We start from the raw sequence: 17,458 nt of genomic DNA, 5'->3' as shown, positions 1-17,458 counted from the left end.
TCTCCCAAGTTTTAAGATTCTTCATAAATGTTTGGGTGCATGAGTTGGCGGGTAGGTTGGTTGACTCTTAATTATAATTTTAAAAACAAAAAGTTACCTATTGTACTGAATTAGACTTTGTTATTGTTGCCTCTCTTCTATGCAGCAGACTGAAACTACAAAGTGATAGGATTTTGATCGAATAAACATCCTTTTAGGTCCAGCTTGGACATGCTTAAAGGGTTTAGTTTGTATTTGGTGTGTTGCATAAACTTGGCTGTTAGGAAATGGAAGGTGACTGCTGCTTTATTGCAGTAGATTCTTTTTGAATGCTAATGTAAGTGGTATATACTCAGTACCAAGTGCTATACGGATGATCATATTCATAAGAAACAGTGTCATAAAAGAACGTAAGTCTTAAAAAAAAGAATATAAGTCTTGGGGTATGTTCAAACTGCTCTTTACTGTGTTAATTTGGGCAAGATGATTTTCATTTTGCTCGGTATAAAACTATATTTTGTATCCCCATGTTAGGAGACTGTTGTGAGAATTAAGGAAGATAGTCTGGGGTTTTTGGTAGATTTTAAATAGTCAACAAATACTGTTTTACCATGTTTTAGCCTCCTTAGGTAACAAAAACATGAACCATACATGAGCTTACCTAACAGCCTGCTAGACTGTGGTCTAACAAAAAGAATATTATATGGAACTAAATGCCAATTGCTGAATAAATTGAAGTGTTACGTAATGAGATGTAAGTCAAAGTGAACCTAGAAAGAGGCAGGGGGAATTGATTTTGTACTTGATCAGGAAATTTGGGGGTAACCACCAAAGCTGGAGTTGCAAAGTGGAGCAGAGTCCTTGTGGCTAGAAACTAGGACAGAATATCTTCAGTGAAGGAAAGAGTCACTGTAGGTGATCAGGTCCATTTAAATCAGAGCAGTTGTCCTGTTTGAAGGAAAGGGCATGTAAAGGGAACTGCAGACATAAAGGTGCAGATGTTAGCCTTGAACAGCAAGCAAGCAATTTAGTTCTCTGAGCAAGGTTCTAGGTGTGGGGTGTGGTATCAGGCGAGACAGCTGATAGGATATTCACACACCAACTGAAGATTTCTGAACAAGGAAACACTGTGTACATGCTGTTCTCGGGAACCTTGCCTGAATATTTCTCTAGCAGACACAGGCTAGAGAACGAGGAAAATGGGAGGTTAAGCTTGGGTCCAGGAGGGAGATGATGCAGGGCCTGAAATATGGAAATAGTCATGGAATAGGAAAGGAGGGGCATTGAGTGGCTAGAACTCCAAGCCCATAACAAGGTTTTGAGCCTAGACAAATGTGATGGTAAATGCCGTTCAGCTGAGACCTCTGGGTGTCAGGCAGATTCTCTTGTTGCATGGGCTTAGTGGAGCACAGTGGCAGCTCCATGCCAGACTGTCACAGCAGGTTGTCAGCCAAGTTGCTGAACAGGAACAGTTACTGCCCAGCCCTTAGGATGAGTCTACTTCCTTTGGACAGTTTGCTTTCTCTGCCTGTGTGCACTGCACATTAGTGATACATTCATGCTCAGCATTTAGACATAAATTAGGGCAACATAATTTGTTCTTAAGATCTAATTCTCTTGAAGAAATTAAAATGCAGTGTGTTGAAGTCTTGTCTGTAAGGGCACCAGGCCCAAAACACAGATTGGGCACTGTCTGCTATAATATATAGGGCAAGCTATTTTTAAAGCTTGTGATTGTTACAGTTACTAGGAAACAGACAGGAAATGAATGGTTTGCAAAAGATATAGACAGTTGCTAGATGGTATGTATAGTCACATTTGTAGGAATAAGAGTGTCAAACTGGAGCTGGCCCCACACTGCATGCCACCCTGAAACTGAGGATAGACCATAGACACCCACAGGGCTTTCTGTGGGTCATTTTGTTATGTACTTCCAACTACCTTTCTTTACGGCCCATAAATAAATGCATACATCAAAGAACCTCAGTTCCTTTGTTCATATTGCTTTGTATACATTCTCCATAACCCAGTTGTCTCCTGAAAGATACATCAGAGTTGTATGTCTTGCTATTTACAATCCTTGCACAAAGTATGTGAAGTAAATTTCCCATGTACACACATTTCAGTCCATTTTCAATACTATTAAAGACTATAATAAAGATTTCCAAGTTCACACCTTCACTAGCTGCCTGAAAAATCAAGTGTAGTGGAGACATTTCGTGTATAACACCTTGATAACTGCATTGTGAAAGTGATACACATGACAAAAGGTTGGAAGAGCAGACACAGCGGACTCAGAGTGGGGTCTTCTCGAGACTTCACCTTCACTTCTGAATTCAAATATTTTAATTATAATTTGAAATAAAAAATAAAACCAATCATCATCATGCATGACAATATAAAGGGAATAAAGGTAAACTTAATTTAGCTATAATCTCATTACTCAAAGATAACGGATTTGATGCCATACTATAAGCTGGTAGGGAAAGCATAAGATGGTTCAGTGGGTGGGAAGAGCCTTAAAATTAGTTTCTGTTATGTGTAATTTTGTATCTTCTGTATCTAACAATGTGTCATGAGAATTTTTTCTATGTCATGAAGTTATCTTTGCAAGCATAAGCTTTAACAATTTTGTAATCCATTGCTTTATACAGGTCTTTATTTAACTCCTCACCTCACCTCTTGTTGAACACAGTTATTTCCCTTTTCTTGCACCCTTAAATAGGCTTTGGTAAACAATTTTAAGTATATAAATTTCCAAGCTAAGTGTGAGGGTTCATATGGAGCCAGCACTAAATAGAAGGAGACAAGAGAACAGAAGTTCAGAGGTGCCCTTGGCTACATAGCAACACATCATCTTGAAAGAGAAAAATTCTCTAGTGTTGTTGGCAGTTCTTTCCTTCCTTCTCCTCCTGTTTAATTCTCCTCAAGGCAGAGGGACAGTGTAATTGTTTAAGTGCTGTAGTATTGCTCTTAATGCATTTGCATTGAAGAGCATTCCCTTTGCTAAAAATAGCAGCAAAGTATATTGAGTTGTAAAGGAACTATAGTTTTTCTGAATTGTATTAGTTGATTCTCTCAACAACTTTACAACTGTTTTACAGATGGGGAACTAAAAAAGAGCTTGGGTAGAGCCTAAGCAACTAACCTGTAGGGATGTCAGCTTAGGTTTGAGCTAAAGCGCCTGCTCAGTATGTCCATTGGCCAGGCACGTGGAATGCAATTAAGTAAGATCCACTGCTCACCTCCAAATATTGTCTTATATTATGTGTAGTGTACTGTATGAACCTACTCACCTACCCACAAAATGCCAAAGGCTGAGTGATTTAAACAGGAGAAATTCTGTTTCTCGTAGCTCTGGAGGCCAGAGGGCAAGATAGAGTTAGTTCCAGCTGGTTCTGTTTCTTATGACATCATCTTTCTCCTGTATTTTAGACAGCCACCTCCTCACTCTGTCTTGAGACATTACACAACCTTTTTCATGTACCCGTGGAACAACTGGGAACAAGCTCCCTGATGTCTATCCTTCTGGCCTCAGACACTTACCCTCCTGCCTTGGCCTCTTGGGTGCTGGGATTATAGGTGTACCCCTCCATACCTGGCTTAGTGTGTCCTTTTTATTTTGCTTTTAAAAGATGTATTATACCTTTAATTATGGGGGGGTGTTTATCTCTGTGGGTATGTGCACGTGGATGTTGTACCCACTGAGGCCAGAGGTGTCGTATCTCCTGGAGCTGCAGTCACACGCCAAACTTGGGTCATCCGCAAGAGCATCAGTGTCCACCTTAACTGCTGGTCTGTCTCTCCAGCCCCTAGTATGTCTTTTCTTATAAAGATACTAATCATATTAGATCAGGCCTTCACTCACGTACAGGTCCCATCTCCAAATACAGCCACCTTGGGAATTTAAAGAGGCGGGCTCGGCGGCTTTCTCAGTCAATGCTGGGGCCTCAGAGGACTTTGAGTGCCCTGCACATACCACCTACTGCATCTGAGGTCTCTGAAAGACTTAAGTGTTGCAGATGACACATTTTGCACACATGTTGAAAGCCTGTCATTTAACCTGTCTAGAGTATTTCCAGAGCACAGATTCTTACTTCTAGCAGCTTGTGTCATTTACGTAGACTACCCAAAATTTTAGTCCTGTGCCTTATCAACTGTCTTAAGAGAGGGTTAAGGAGCTGCAAAGTGTGAGATTTCGGTCATTCTTTCTTGCAAGAAGACAGTGAGATACACTAAAAGGGAAACTTACCTGGGTTGGGTCCTCTTCTATTGAATTCCTTGTTAATTTAGCTTTGGTGCTGTTCGTGTCTTTTGTCAGCTTTCACAAGATCAAGTCATCTGGTAAGAGGGAACCTCAACTGAAAATGCCTGCACCAGATTGGCCTTTGGGATATTTTTCTTATTAATGATTGATGGAGGAGGGCGTAGTTCAGGAGAGGCAGCCCTAACCCTGGGCAAGGTGATCCTGGGTGTTACAAAAAAGCAGGCTGAACAAGCCATGGGGAGCAAACCAGTAAGCAGCACTCCTCTATCTTCTGCCTCAGTTCCTTCCTGCCTTCAAGTTCAGGCCTTGGCTTCCCTCAGTGTACTGTGCCCTGGGATAGCGAAATAAACTCTTTCCTTCCCAACTTAATTAGGTCATGTTGTTCTATCACAGCAATAGAAACCCTAGCTATGCATGATGGTCAGCTGCTTCAGGAAACCTGTGGTCAAAGGTGCTCACCCATGCCAACACTGAGCCACCCCACGGGACTTTCGTACTCATTATCTAGCCCCTAAGTGTTGTTTTCTGACTGTGCCCAGATGAAAAGTCAGACCAGTGAAAAACCATTGTTTTATACCTGGCATAGATTTAATTCAGACATAACTCCTTCTCTAGTTTAATTGAGATAAGATTATAAGGTGACAGTTTAAGATTATAAACTCACAGAAAAATGGTTTAAATAACTCAGGGAAGATGACCTCTAAATTAAGGAAATATAAAGGGCCTGCTCATATTGTTTATGCTGCAATTTTGACAGAGGCTGCACTTGTAAGGGTGTTCAGTACATAATTGCTTTTAAAAGTCTTGGGAGCCTTAGCAAGCTATCTTACTAGACAGATAAGGAGTCTAGAATGAATGTTGTTGGTCAGTATTTCCTGTAAGAGAACCATAAAATACAAAGGAGATTCTTGTCTGGGACTGGACCAAGAATACAATGACAGCTGCTGGCCCGATTTCAGATTCCTGTTTTCTGTGCCACGGGAGGATTAGGTGTGGTCTAGGAAGAAAGCATCTGCCACGTATCAACTACCTTACCAACATGCCGGCTCCAGCCCCAGATGCTTGTGGAATCAACTCCTCCAAGCAAACAGAGCTCTGAGTCACTCTACTCCCTCTCCAAAGAAAGGGCCTTGCAGTGCCTTCAGCAACTGCTGTAGGAGGAAAGTCTCCTGTGCCTGGCACAGGGCAGTCTCACGTCACTTCTCACATATATGAGCTGTCCCTGCCTCAGTGGAAACAATAGCGCTACCCAGTGTGTTCCAACTGAAAGTGCCGCAGAGAACCAACTCCCCTGCTGGCTGCTCCTGAGCAGCTATTCATTGGAGAAAACAAGATTGATTTTCACAGGGGAATAGTTAAAGTAATGAGGTAAATAATTGCCTGCTCTTTGGGGCTTTTACCAGCCAGAACTTGAAACCACAACTCCCCTTTGTATGCTCTTTTGCTTGCCATTAGGTGGTTTGCTTGGCAACTGTGTGGGAAGGCGGTGTGCTCTCTCAGGGCCTGTGCCGAGCTCCCTGTGGGACAGGCGCCGTGGATGCTGTGTGAACTGCTGAAGGATGAGGGTTCCATGCAGTGGGGCTCACCAACCTCTGCTAGAATTTTGAGCCATGAGTCATTTGTTATTCTATAATGGAAGGTTTTGGCTGTTCGCCATTTGAATATTTTTTCAATGCTTTTTGTGATATCTGTCTACAACAAATTCTTACTTTCCATTCCTGTGCACATTAGAACCAGTTTAAAAACAGAATATCAAATAGGTCAGTACTTGTTATGAACATGAAAGAATATCCAGAACTAGTATGTTTTGTGGTTGAAAATTAGAATATCAGTCAGTGACTATTCTCTTCTAGCTATGAAACATTTGCTTTATGAGGAAAAAATTAAAAGCTCATCTTCTTCTTCTGTTTCCCTTATTTAAAAAATAATAACTGGTAAGCCTCAAGCCAGTACATCCCTGTTCACCTTAAAGCACTAAAAACGTGTTTATTATAACAGTGATGACTCGGTAACCTGCCAATTTGGTTCCTCGTGGACTTCTGTCTCTGAATGCCGTAGTTGACTTACCTTCCTTTCTAATGTGTGTCCTGTCATTGTTACTTGATTTCTCACTGGCCTTAAGACATGGCCTGTTTCTCTGCTGTTTCTGCTGTTTCTCAGAAGAGCAGCAGCTGAGCTGTCCTCTCACACTGACAGGTGAATGGCTGTCTGCTTGACCCTGTGCCGCCTGTCCTGGTGAGGAAGGGGTGCCAGTCACTGCCCAGCAATATGATGGAGACCTCCATTGATGAAGGCCTGGAGACCGAAGGAGAGGCTGAAGAAGACCCCAGTCAGGCCTTTGAAGCCTTCCAGGCCACACGCAGTGGGCAGCGACGGCACACTCTGTCAGAAGTGACTAACCAATTGGTTGTGATGCCTGGAGCAGGTATGATATTAGAGAAGCACCAAGCTAAACTCCTACAGCATCATTTCATACTTCAGGCATCCAGAAATAGTGGCCATGCTAACTACCTTCTGGAGCTTCATCCATTCCCCTTCCTTTATGGAGCACCAGCTACAGAGACAAAAATGTCTCTGAGTTGATTCCCTCCACTCCAGGATTCCTTGGATACAGTGTACTCCCTAAGGGATTGTGGCTCTCTTCAAGGGCCAAGATCTTATGGCTGTAGCTTCTGTAATGTTATTGTGGTGGTTAAACTAGCCAGTGAAAGCATTCTGGAAAGATGGAGGATTGTTTGTGGTGCTGGGGAGTGAGCTGCAGGCCTTGTGCATGTTAGGCAACTCTTCTAGCCCTGAGTTGCACTTAGGATCCCCAGCCCTGAAAATAACTTTTCTTTTGGATGAGTTTTCTGTTTTCCAAACTCTTGAGTACTGTAGTCCTCTCACCTTTCCTCTTAAAAGATTGGGGCTGTCATGACTAGAACCCACCATTTTGTCTTGCTTTTTGTCCATGTGTTTAAAGAAGATGCTATTGTTTGGGGTAATATGTTTTTGTATTTTTTCTTATAGGGAAAATTTTCTCGATGAGTGACAACCCCTCCCTTGACAGTGTGGACTCTGAGTATGATATGGGGTCTACCCAGAGAGACCTGAACTTTCTGGAAGACAGCCCTTCCCTGAAGGACATCATGTTAGCCAATCAGCCATCACCCCGCATGACATCTCCTTTCATGAGTCTCAGACCTACCAACCCAGCCATGCAGGCTCTGAGCTCACAGAAGCGTGAGGCCCACAACCGGTCCCCTGTGAGCTTCCGAGAAGGCCGCAGAGCATCGGATACTTCCCTTACACAAGGCAAGGACTTTCTTTCCTAGCTTCAGAAAGTTCAGTCAGCTGTGGAAGAGAGCTGTTGCCTTGCTGGTGTGATAACTAAGAAGCTTCCTTTGCTCCTTAAACTGTTTTATGTTTGTACTTTGCAGGGATCGTAGCATTTAGACAACATCTTCAGAATCTTGCTAGAACCAAAGGAATTCTGGAGTTGAACAAAGTACAATTGCTTTATGAACAAATAGGATCAGAGGTAGACTCTAACTTAACAGCAACTGCTCCTCAGCTCCAAGACCTTTCAAGCACTTGCCCTCAGGTAAGTGCACAGGCTCTTCCGAACACCACGTTTGTCCTATAGATGTGTGCTTTTCAGTTAGAGAGCTTCCTCCTAATCCTAACTAAACTGGCTTTCTGGGAAAGCCCAGGGTCTCAGGTTTTCTTGCTGCTGCCATTAACAGCTTAAAGCCAGCCATGCTGCTCCCAGATGCTCGGCCCCAGATAGAGGCCTACAGGCTCAATCTAGTTTGGGTCCCCAAATGCAGATTATATGTGGACGACTCTCTGTCTCCCTTGACTACACACACACACACACACACACACACACACATATGATAATGAACATCACCTAGTAAGAAGCTTCTTGTCACTACTTTAAAAATCACCATTAAATATGAGGGCTAGTCACATTAAAAATACAATAAACGTTGCTATATCTTGAGCCAATGTTAAATGCATCAAAGATGCTATTGTATTCTGGGCCTATACATAGGCAAGCACCTTCTTGGTACCAGGCAGGAGTTTTTGTTCTAATTCCGATACTGATGAGCTAATGGTTGAGTTCAGATAACACTGTAGGCTCTCTGAAAAGCAGCCTTCAACCTGCTAGGTCGAAGTAAGCAGCTAGTTAGGTAAAAGCTTCTGAGTGTTAGGTCATGTAGAGTCTGGGTTCCACTCAGTCATTTGCATGGGTGCTTAAACTATGAATTGAAACTTTCTCACATAGAAATTGAAATGTCCATTCCCTTGATCCTCAGGAGGAAGTCTCTCGGCAGCAGGAAAGTGTCTCCACCCTCTCTGCCAGCATGCATCCTCAGCTTTCTCCACAGCAAAGCTTAGAAACCCAGTACCTACAGCACCGACTCCAGGTGGGCTCCTTAACTTTGTTATAGAAACCTGTTTTTGCATTATTTAAGGTAGATGCTTTATTCTATACAAGCAGGTAGATCCTGTATTAGTAGCTTCTAGAAACATGTTCAGACTTAGCCTTATGCCGTATGTTGGCCGTAGGGAAGGGTATGCCACTGAGTGCTGGGAAAGAGGGAGCTGGCTTACTTCTAATCTTATATTTGTACATGATAAGATGGGGATCTGTGTTACCAAGGCTGTCTACACTGGAGCATGAAGATCCTAAGAAATGATGTGACATAGATCGCTTTCTGAATGAGTCATTTAGCAGGCACTGGGCCTTCTGTCAAGAACTAAGTCTGCTTTTCTTGCTGTTCTCCATGAACCTCCTAGGCCTGGAGGAATTTTAAAAGTGGAAAAAGGTAGACAAGAGCTAGATGCACAGGCCTGCTGACCTGATGCTCTTCTGGGGTCTCAGTGAGCAAGAATCAGTGCTTTCACTCAGGGTTCTGGTGGCCACGTCTGGATACACTATCCAGAGGGGCATCCAAAGGGTGATGATGCTATCACCTGAACTGCATCCTAGGTGATAGCTCTGGTTAGGCTCTTACTGTTCTTCTGACCTTCTAGAAGCCCAATCTTCTGCCAAAGGCCCAGAATACTTGTCCAATATATTGTAAAGAACCACCTCGGAGCCTGGAACAGCAGCTACAGGAACATAGGTAAGGGAGTCTTTGCCCAGTAAAGTCAGTTATTTTCATGGCAGCCTGGAGAATCTGGTGTATTGTCCTTTGCCATTCTAGTTGCTTCTACTTGGACCATGCACTGGCACATGGCTGTCGTCTGTCCAAGCATGGCACTAATGAGGCTGTTGAAAATCCTGGAGTATAAGCTGGTCAGGTGGCAGCAGCCCCTATACGCTCTGCATATGATCAGCCCTGAGCTGTCAGAAGCAGGGGCCTGAAGCAGTCAGTTACACTGGTGAGGCTTTCCCCTTGGTGGTGTTCACGCCTGCTGGTCCCACCAATAGAAGCTGCTTGGCCAAGATGAAACTGTCCTAGTCATCATCCTGCCTAGAGATTCTAGAGAAGCCAAGATATCTCTTTCTGAGCAGTCTTCATAGTACTTAGGAAAGAAAATCCATCGGTGCTCACTTACCTCAGAGGGGTCAGTTAGGTAGGGACAAAGCCCACACTGGTGAACTCCCCTACTCAGATTTTATCTCCTTGCATAGAAGAGCGAGAAATAGTGGGTGGGGGTGTCAGGTGTGGTGGTGCACACCTGGGATCCCCAGCACTCCAGAGACTAAGACAGGAAGATCACTAATTTGAGGCCAGTCTGGACTACAATATAGGATTCTCAAAAATAAAACAGGAAAGAGGGGAAAATGGAGTTTATGCCTGGTATTGAATTTACATTGAAATTACATTCACTGGAGATGTAAAATGTTCATTTGCCAATCTAGGCTCCAGCAGAAGCGCCTCTTCCTCCAGAAGCAGTCTCAGCTGCAAGCGTATTTTAATCAGATGCAGATAGCAGAGAGCTCCTACCCTCGACCAAGTCAGCAGCTGGCTCTTCCCCACCAGGAGACTCCACCATCATCCCCGCAGCCCCCACCTTTCAGCCTGACCCAGGCCCTGAGTCCAGTCCTCGAGCCCTCTTCTGAGCAGATGCAATTTAGCCCTTTCCTCAGTCAGTACCCAGAGATGCATTTGCAGCCCCTGTCCTCCACATCTAGCCCCCGGGCTCCACCTTCCTTACCCTCACAATTGCAGCAACAGCAGCAACCCCCATCCCCACCCCCACCTCTTCCACCACAGCAGCCAGGAGCTGCTCCAGCCTCCTTACAGTTCTCCTATCAGACTTGTGAGCTGCCAAGCACCACTTCTTCTGCACCAGACTATCCTGCTCCCTGTCACTATCCCGTGGACGGAGCCCAGCAGAGCGACCTCACAGGCGCAGACTGCGCCAGGAGCTCAGGACTTCCGGAGACCCCATCTAGCTATGACCCGCTGGCCCTCTCTGAGCTCCCTGGACTCTTTGATTGTGAAATGCTAGAAGCTGTGGATCCACAACACAATGGGTATGTCCTGGTGAATTAATCTCAGCACAGGAAGTGAGGTGACTCTAGTGAAGGCAGACTGTGTATTTTTATTTCTATTACAGCCCTTTAAATTTAAAGCTTATTTTTCCCCTTTTCCCTAGTGGGAAAATCAAATTTCCCAGCTGGAATCAGGGTTTGACTGGGGTAGATGTTCCTGTTGGCTCTGTCCCACCACAAAGTTTTCTGTGGGGAGGGCTAGAACACAGTTGGAGGTTGAAATGCATGCCCTTAGGTGAAATGGAACAAGCTCTCAAGGGAGGTACCAAGTGTTTGCATAAAATGAGAGCATATATCCAAAGGTTCATTTACCTTGGTAAAAGCAGGAAAAATGTGTATGTTGTTTATACACATGGAGGGGGGGAAAAGGCAATTTATTTCACTAAAGTCAAGCAACAGCACAGTGCTTCAATGCATGTCAAGAAAGATCCAGGGAAGAGAGGAAAGTTGTGTGTTGTCACAAAGTCCTAAGTTCTTGACTGTTGGTGCAGGATGTCCTCCAGACCATCACAAAGTAGCAGAGCCTCAGCTGTGTGTCAGGGACCCTGCAGTAGCAGCTGGTACTGACCTCCTGAACCCTGCAGTCATCTGTCTGGGAACACGCAATAATGCCGTTCAAAAGTGCCCCTGAACTGCCGAGCATTAGAATGCTCAGGGCTCCAGCTCTCACCTGTAGAAACAACAGGAGACCTGTCCCAGCGGAGGCTGGAGCAGAAACCAGAAAGCATCAGGAACTCAGGCCCTGAGCTAGGAAGCCAGGCTCTTCCTGCACAACCTCCAGTCTTGGAAGACTTCCTATCTGCTCCACTGCAGTGGTACCTTTGTCTCTCTACTGTGCTATTAGGAGCTTATGAAGCTTTGTACATTGGGGCAATTTCATAGGGGGTTTAGAATTTTTTTTAAGTACATATAAAAAAAACCCCGAACCTTTATGTCCCATGTGAAGTGGTAGTGTGTACCTTCCCCCACTTTGTTAAACTTTCTTCTCTGTAGAAACCAAGTTTTCCATTTATGTACTTGCTAAGTCACTTTAGTTTATTTTCCACCATGTGGGAGTCAGAATCCTAATTTCCTTAGTTTTGATTTGTATAAAATGTTCAAGTATTATAGCAATATTCAAAGAACCATAGCTGGGTTAGCCGTTTACTAGAAAAGCTCAACCATTAATTCACTCATCAGAGGAAATGAAAAATAGATGCTATAGCTAGTCAACTGGATATCTAGAAGTAATTAGTTATCTGTCATTTGCACAGTGACATTCAAGTGTTAAAAACTCAGTATTATTTATAAAAATTGTAATTTCTATCCTTTAGAGTGGCTTGTCCTATCAGCAGATGAATGCACTAAGCACAAAGCGTCTTCCTTAAAGCACAAGAAGAGAGCTACTACACTGATGCTGCATCTAGAAACACCTATAAGTTGCCTTTCCTCTCTGTAGTAAGTGTCCAGGCAGGCAAGGGAAGACTAGGCACGGGAAGTCTACAGAGCGCCATCCTGGGCCCAGCCCAGCCCAGCCCAGCCCCTGCCAATGTTGGTGACTCAAGCAGTCTTTGAGGCTGGCCAGAGACTAGTTGCTGGGCTCCCCATTGGTGCCAGGCTGCTTTGAAAATGCACTCTGCTTGGAATTGGGCTGTGGGTTACAGCAGGAATGGATAGCAGAAGGGTTTGCCATTTTTGTGATGTAATAACTGAAAATATCCAGTAAGGATAAATTGCATTTCTTTTATTGATTGTGTTCCTCCTCATGCTTAAGATCGATGATATTGTGAGGTAAAGAACATTTCATTTGAGAGATCATTTCATTAAGATCTCTAATGTGTTTTAAAGCTTTGCAAAATAAGCCAAGTTATAAAACGGGGCTTGATTTGTTTAGGCTGGGGGAGGATGTTTTCCTAAAATTTACTGCAGAAGTGCTGTAATATTGATGAAATGAAAATGCCTTCCAGATTGAAAATGGGGGGCTGCTCATTTCAGGACTGCAGGAACAGACCGCTACAGATTGGCCTAAACCCATGCCCCCCACCAGGGCTGTGAGCTGCTTAGCCCAAGAGACCTAGCAGCTATGGCAGGACAGTTAGGCGACAGATGAGGGCTGCGGAGAGAGGCTGTCAAGTTAAAGGCTGCAGAGAGAAACCAGGAACGTTGATCAGCTGCCAGACCTGTTAGGCACTGACCCAGAGAGGAGGTGAGGACAGTCGCCTGGTGAAGAACATGAACCATCCTGCTGGAACTTGTCGTAAGCTCCTGTTTGCTCCTCACTTCTTTCAAGTAGAAATTGTAATTCCATGGCTATCTTTATTTCCCGAGATGGAAGCTGGTGAGAGCAGATGGGCTCTGGTGTTCAGCTCATCTGATTGCTTCTGTTGCTGTCCCCTAACTAGTGACCTATGGAAGCTTCCAAGCCGTTTCTCCTCACAAGTACTAAGTAACACTAAGGAGGCTTAGGCCCACTCTTACGGAGAGGCAGCTTTGAAATACTGACATGCTCGCCTGTCAATTCACATCAGCAGTGTGTACACTACTGTATAATAACCCATAGCTTTGTTACCTTGTAAAGCAGCCTCTCCAAAGAGACTGACGATTCAAACATGAGGTAAAATTTTCATTTGGCAAAAAGTGCAATATGCGTGGTACTTTTTATTTTTTGTTTATTGTCTTTTGTTATCCAGGGGTATTACTCTCTGCTTTGGAGGAAATGCATTTAGTTCTGCAATTTCCAGTTGGGCAAGTGTGTCTCTAATATTTACATGCAACTGACATGCTGGTCCCTGTAAAGCAAATAGAGGGTGTTAATGCAATAGGAAGACAACAGGTTATGGGGTCCCATTCCTCTATTCCCAGGGAGCTGCCTGACCAGCGCCATCCCTCGCCCTACCCTGACTTGGCCTGTCTGAATTGCCTTCCTGCCACCATCAGGGAACAAAGATGGGGGCAGTCCTCTATGTCCATAACCCTCCAGAATCCAACCAATGCGAGATAACAAAGACCCAGGGACCTTGTGGACTAATATGAGATCTAAGAGCTGGTCTAAGCAAAGCCCCTCCTGTCACTTTGCACCCTAGAAAAAAGAAAGCCAGGGTCCCTCTATCTTAGAAATCAAGAACGCAGAAATGTTTAAATCATGTACTGGTGTCAGGGAGGTAGGACTTCAGCCTCTGTCTCTCATGCTCCCTCCTAACTTTTATAGTTGTGGTACTGCATTGTTGTGAGGCCCCTACCCCATAACCTCTTAGTACAACCCAGCCCGTGCAGTGACCCCCTCTGCCCTGCCTGAGAACTGCAGTTACTGGGGCACTCAGCAAGAACTCATCACAGACCTCTGAAACTGTACCCCAGAAGCCATTATACCTAAGGAAGAATACTAGGACTGGAAAAAGAGTGTGTTCTCAGCTGGAGAGTGTCAGTGTGATGAGCCAGAAACTGAAGGAACCCAAAAAGTAGCAGCTTCTAGGCCAGCTGATGAAGGGCCCAGATGTGCTAGCAGCTCAGGACATGGGGACCCAGTGGGCTTTTCTTCTGTGGAGTTCTCTAGCCTCTCATCAAGCCTGCTTCTTAAATATATCAGGGTCAGAGTTTCTCTGGACTGGATTATACTTATCAACAGTGAGTTAAGCTCCCTACTGGTTTAAAGAAAATTCATAGTCCAGGCAACTTTTCTCATTCCTCCTCCTTTAGAGACAATATGCAGTGTCATCTGATGACACTGATCCCAGTGGAAGGTTGCAGAGTCCCTATGCCGGGGCTGACCTTTGCTGCGTTTGTACCCCTAAGCTGGGCTGCCTCTACTGCCTCCTCGGAAGCCACCTGAGCCGGTCGGTCTCTCTGTGCCTAGACATCAAAGGTAAAAACTGGAGAACAGGTAGTAAGTTGGAGTCATTGCCCAGGCAGAGAGATCTTTATCATTTTGTTGCTTCTGGAAACTTTTTATAGAACTTACCTTCACAGTGATTTGTGGGAGACAAGAGCAGTATCAGCCTGTTTCAACACTGGACAAAAACACACTTTAAAACTTATATGCACACATATATACATCTATACATTTATGTATGTGTACACACACAATTAAATACAGGTTCTTCCTGGCTAGGGGTCAAGAGAAGTGAGAGATTACGTGGTTTTTTCCACCTGGGCTCGGTTAAAAGTGGAATGAGACAGTGACCCTTAAAGGGTCCTTTTGATCCTAAAACCTCTGATCTCACACCATCTCAGTTATTGTTTACCATATTTTCACCCAGTTGCAACCACCCAGCTGATTCTAAAAGACCTCCAGCCATCCTGGTTGTGCCACAGCTTACGTCCACGTTACAGGTGAACAGATTTGGGCACAGGACTTCATTGGTTGACAAACAGGTAGGAACACTGCCCGACAGCTTAACCAAGGATGGTCCATACAAGTCCTGCCCACAGAGCTTGCCTGTCCATTTCCGAAACAATGTACCAAGCACTTCAAGTGCTTTCACATCAGTTCTGTGAGATTAACTAGAGAGATTCTGTCTGTATTTTTTTTTTCATTTTTTTTTTTTTATGTGCATTAGTGTGAAGGTGTCAGATCTCTTGGAATTGGCGGTATAGACAGTTGTGAGCTGCCATATGGGTGCTAGGAATTGAACCCGGGTCCTTTGTTAGAGCAGATAGTGCTCTTAACCACTGAGCCATCTCTCCAGCCCCCTGTCTGTATTTCTCACAACTGAGGAAGCTGAGCTCACAGAGCTCAGAATTGGAAGTAGCAGGAGTGTTGTCTGGCTTTTGGCTTTGCTTCTGTGTTGGAGCCCTGCCCCCACAGCTGCCCCCTCCACCTGACAGCTGCCTGGCTGCCTGCCCTGTAAGTAATAACTGCAGCTATCTGGAGGACTAACTGCACTAGACAGGGACAGGGAGACACTGACACCACAGACTGGCCATCGAGGTGTCCAATAAATTGCAGAAGTTTAGGCTTTCATCAAAGATGTTTGCTTATTCAGAGTTATGCAACCCAGTGCTTTCCTCCAAAAGTATATATTGGAAGGACACACTCCTCCCTGGTTGCCAAAGGGCCCATTGCTTGGTCAATAGAATCAACTCCAGAGAAGATGGCTGCCCAGAGAATCATGAACTCAACCTTTTTCCTAAAGGAAAAGCATGTAAAACATCTTTTTTATTTTATTTTATTTTATTTTATTTTTGAGACAGGGTCTCACTATGTAGAGCTCTGACTGACTGTCCTGGAACTCGAGCTATAAACCAGACTGGCCTCGAGCCTGCCTCTGCCTCCAAGTGCTAGGATTAGAGGCGTGCGCCACCCACCCAGCACATTTCTTTACAGCACATATCTTTACAATTAAGTCCTGTCAAGTAAGAAGGCTTATTAGACACTTTCAGGATTCCAAAGTAGTAACATGCTTTTGATGTTGGAGTGCTAAAACTTTTCAGAACCAAAATGGGTGAGTAGGGGTAGCATTAAAAATAGAAATACACACAACATCCCGGTGGATAGAGTAATGTTACATGACCAAGTGCAGATAACTGATGCCTACCCTCCAGGATTTGCTCAGTCACGGAAATTCAAGTGGTGAAGCCTCCTCACTACTCATGGTATAAATAAATAAATACTGTCTCTACTAGAATCTCTGAAAGAAAAAGCAGCAGGAAAAGCGGGTTGCTTCATCTTTGGGGAACTGCAGCTTGAGAATTAAGAATGGCGGAGGCTGTTTGCACTTTGTAGAAGGGCAAGGCCATATGCTTATTCCAGAGAGAAGAGATGGCTGGATCCAGTCTGCTCTGTGAGTTACTGTCCATAAACTTAATCTAATTGTACTTATTTTTTCCTGCGTGCTTTTCAATTACCAAGAAAAATTTGGTAACTTCCATAGCTTTGGTATTTTGTGTGCAAATCATAATAGCTCCAATGTGAAAAATCAAAAGTGTAACCTGTCACTTAATGTTAGAAAATGGCCTAAAATGAAGTTTAATAAATGATCTTTGTACCAAATGGTAATTTAAGTGGGATAATTTTCTGCAAGGAAAATGTACTATTTTTATGTTTCCAACCCTCGTGAATTAAAATAAAAAACACCTTGTTTTCTAAAAGCCTGGTGATATGAATATCAGGCTAATGAGATTATAGGCAGGACTCCCCCATCACTGAGCAGCAGGTAGAATTTTCAAACTGTGGAAAGAGGCTGTGTTCTCTGAGCTCTGGTGCTCATTTCAAGCTACAAAAAGGACAGTGGATAATATGTTCTCATTGACGTCAGCAGGGTAAATAATACCTCGCCCCAAACTGCCTGAGTACACGTTAGCCGCCACAGGTTGCTGGCGGAGAACCGTGCTAAGCACAGGCTGCGTGCAGATGGCCTCACTGGGCCGTTAATGCTGCTTGTGTTAGGGTCAGGACAGAGCCGATCACTACAGGCTCTGCATAGGAAGTGGAACAAAGACAAGCACGCCGTGCCCTAGTTCAGCTCCCTCAGAACAAGTGACATAGAGGATGGAAAGTACTCTGAGCTGCTAGGAAGGCCAGCAAAGAACACTGCTACTTAGTCACAGTGTCACCTCTGGGGTCTGAGACTGAGACACAGACACACACACACACACACCATGGACTTCTCACAAGGACAGACATCCTTTAAGGTGCTTTTCCCTTGGGGTTCTGGAGAATTCCTTTGCCAAGCAGTTGTGTGTTCTAGACTTGTGATGCCAGATTCCAAGTAAAAGGGCAGGATTAAATCCTGCTTTCTGGC

General features: G+C 44.3%; 2 protein-coding genes across 5 annotated transcripts in view; one reads left to right on the top strand and one right to left on the bottom strand.

Moving 5' to 3' along the window:
- The window catches only part of Sik2 (salt inducible kinase 2), a 105,994-nt gene extending 89,189 nt beyond the window's left edge, over positions 1–16,805 (top strand). For 2 of the 3 annotated variants that reach the window (XM_060373729.1, XM_021656598.2), the window contains exons 10-16: positions 6,443–6,671; positions 7,256–7,540; positions 7,666–7,829; positions 8,548–8,658; positions 9,269–9,360; positions 10,104–10,721; positions 12,053–16,805. In XM_060373729.1, coding sequence (XP_060229712.1) covers positions 6,443–6,671; positions 7,256–7,540; positions 7,666–7,829; positions 8,548–8,658; positions 9,269–9,360; positions 10,104–10,721; positions 12,053–12,077 — 1,524 coding nt within the window. In that variant the 3' untranslated portion in view covers positions 12,078–16,805. Of the gene's footprint in view, positions 1–6,442; positions 6,672–7,255; positions 7,541–7,665; positions 7,830–8,547; positions 8,659–9,268; positions 9,361–10,103; positions 10,722–12,052 lie in introns of those variants that run through there. The other variant, XM_021656599.2, reaches the window with a different exon arrangement.
- Positions 11,757–17,458, bottom strand: part of Ppp2r1b (protein phosphatase 2 scaffold subunit Abeta) — a 34,556-nt gene continuing 28,854 nt past the window's right edge. Inside the window, exons 16-17 of one of the 2 annotated variants that reach the window (XM_021656604.2) lie at positions 14,487–14,567; positions 11,757–13,507 (exon numbers count right to left, since the gene is read on the bottom strand). In XM_021656604.2, coding sequence (XP_021512279.1) covers positions 13,388–13,507; positions 14,487–14,567 — 201 coding nt within the window. In that variant the 3' untranslated portion in view covers positions 11,757–13,387. Of the gene's footprint in view, positions 14,588–17,458 lie in introns of both variants that reach the window. The other variant, XM_021656605.2, reaches the window with a different exon arrangement.

This window comes from Meriones unguiculatus, chromosome 1, assembly GCF_030254825.1.
Source record: "Meriones unguiculatus strain TT.TT164.6M chromosome 1, Bangor_MerUng_6.1, whole genome shotgun sequence".
NCBI classification, from domain to species: Eukaryota; Metazoa; Chordata; class Mammalia; order Rodentia; family Muridae; genus Meriones; species Meriones unguiculatus.
Note: the sequence above shows the minus strand (reverse complement) of the source record. Positions and strands in the feature narration are given on the sequence as shown.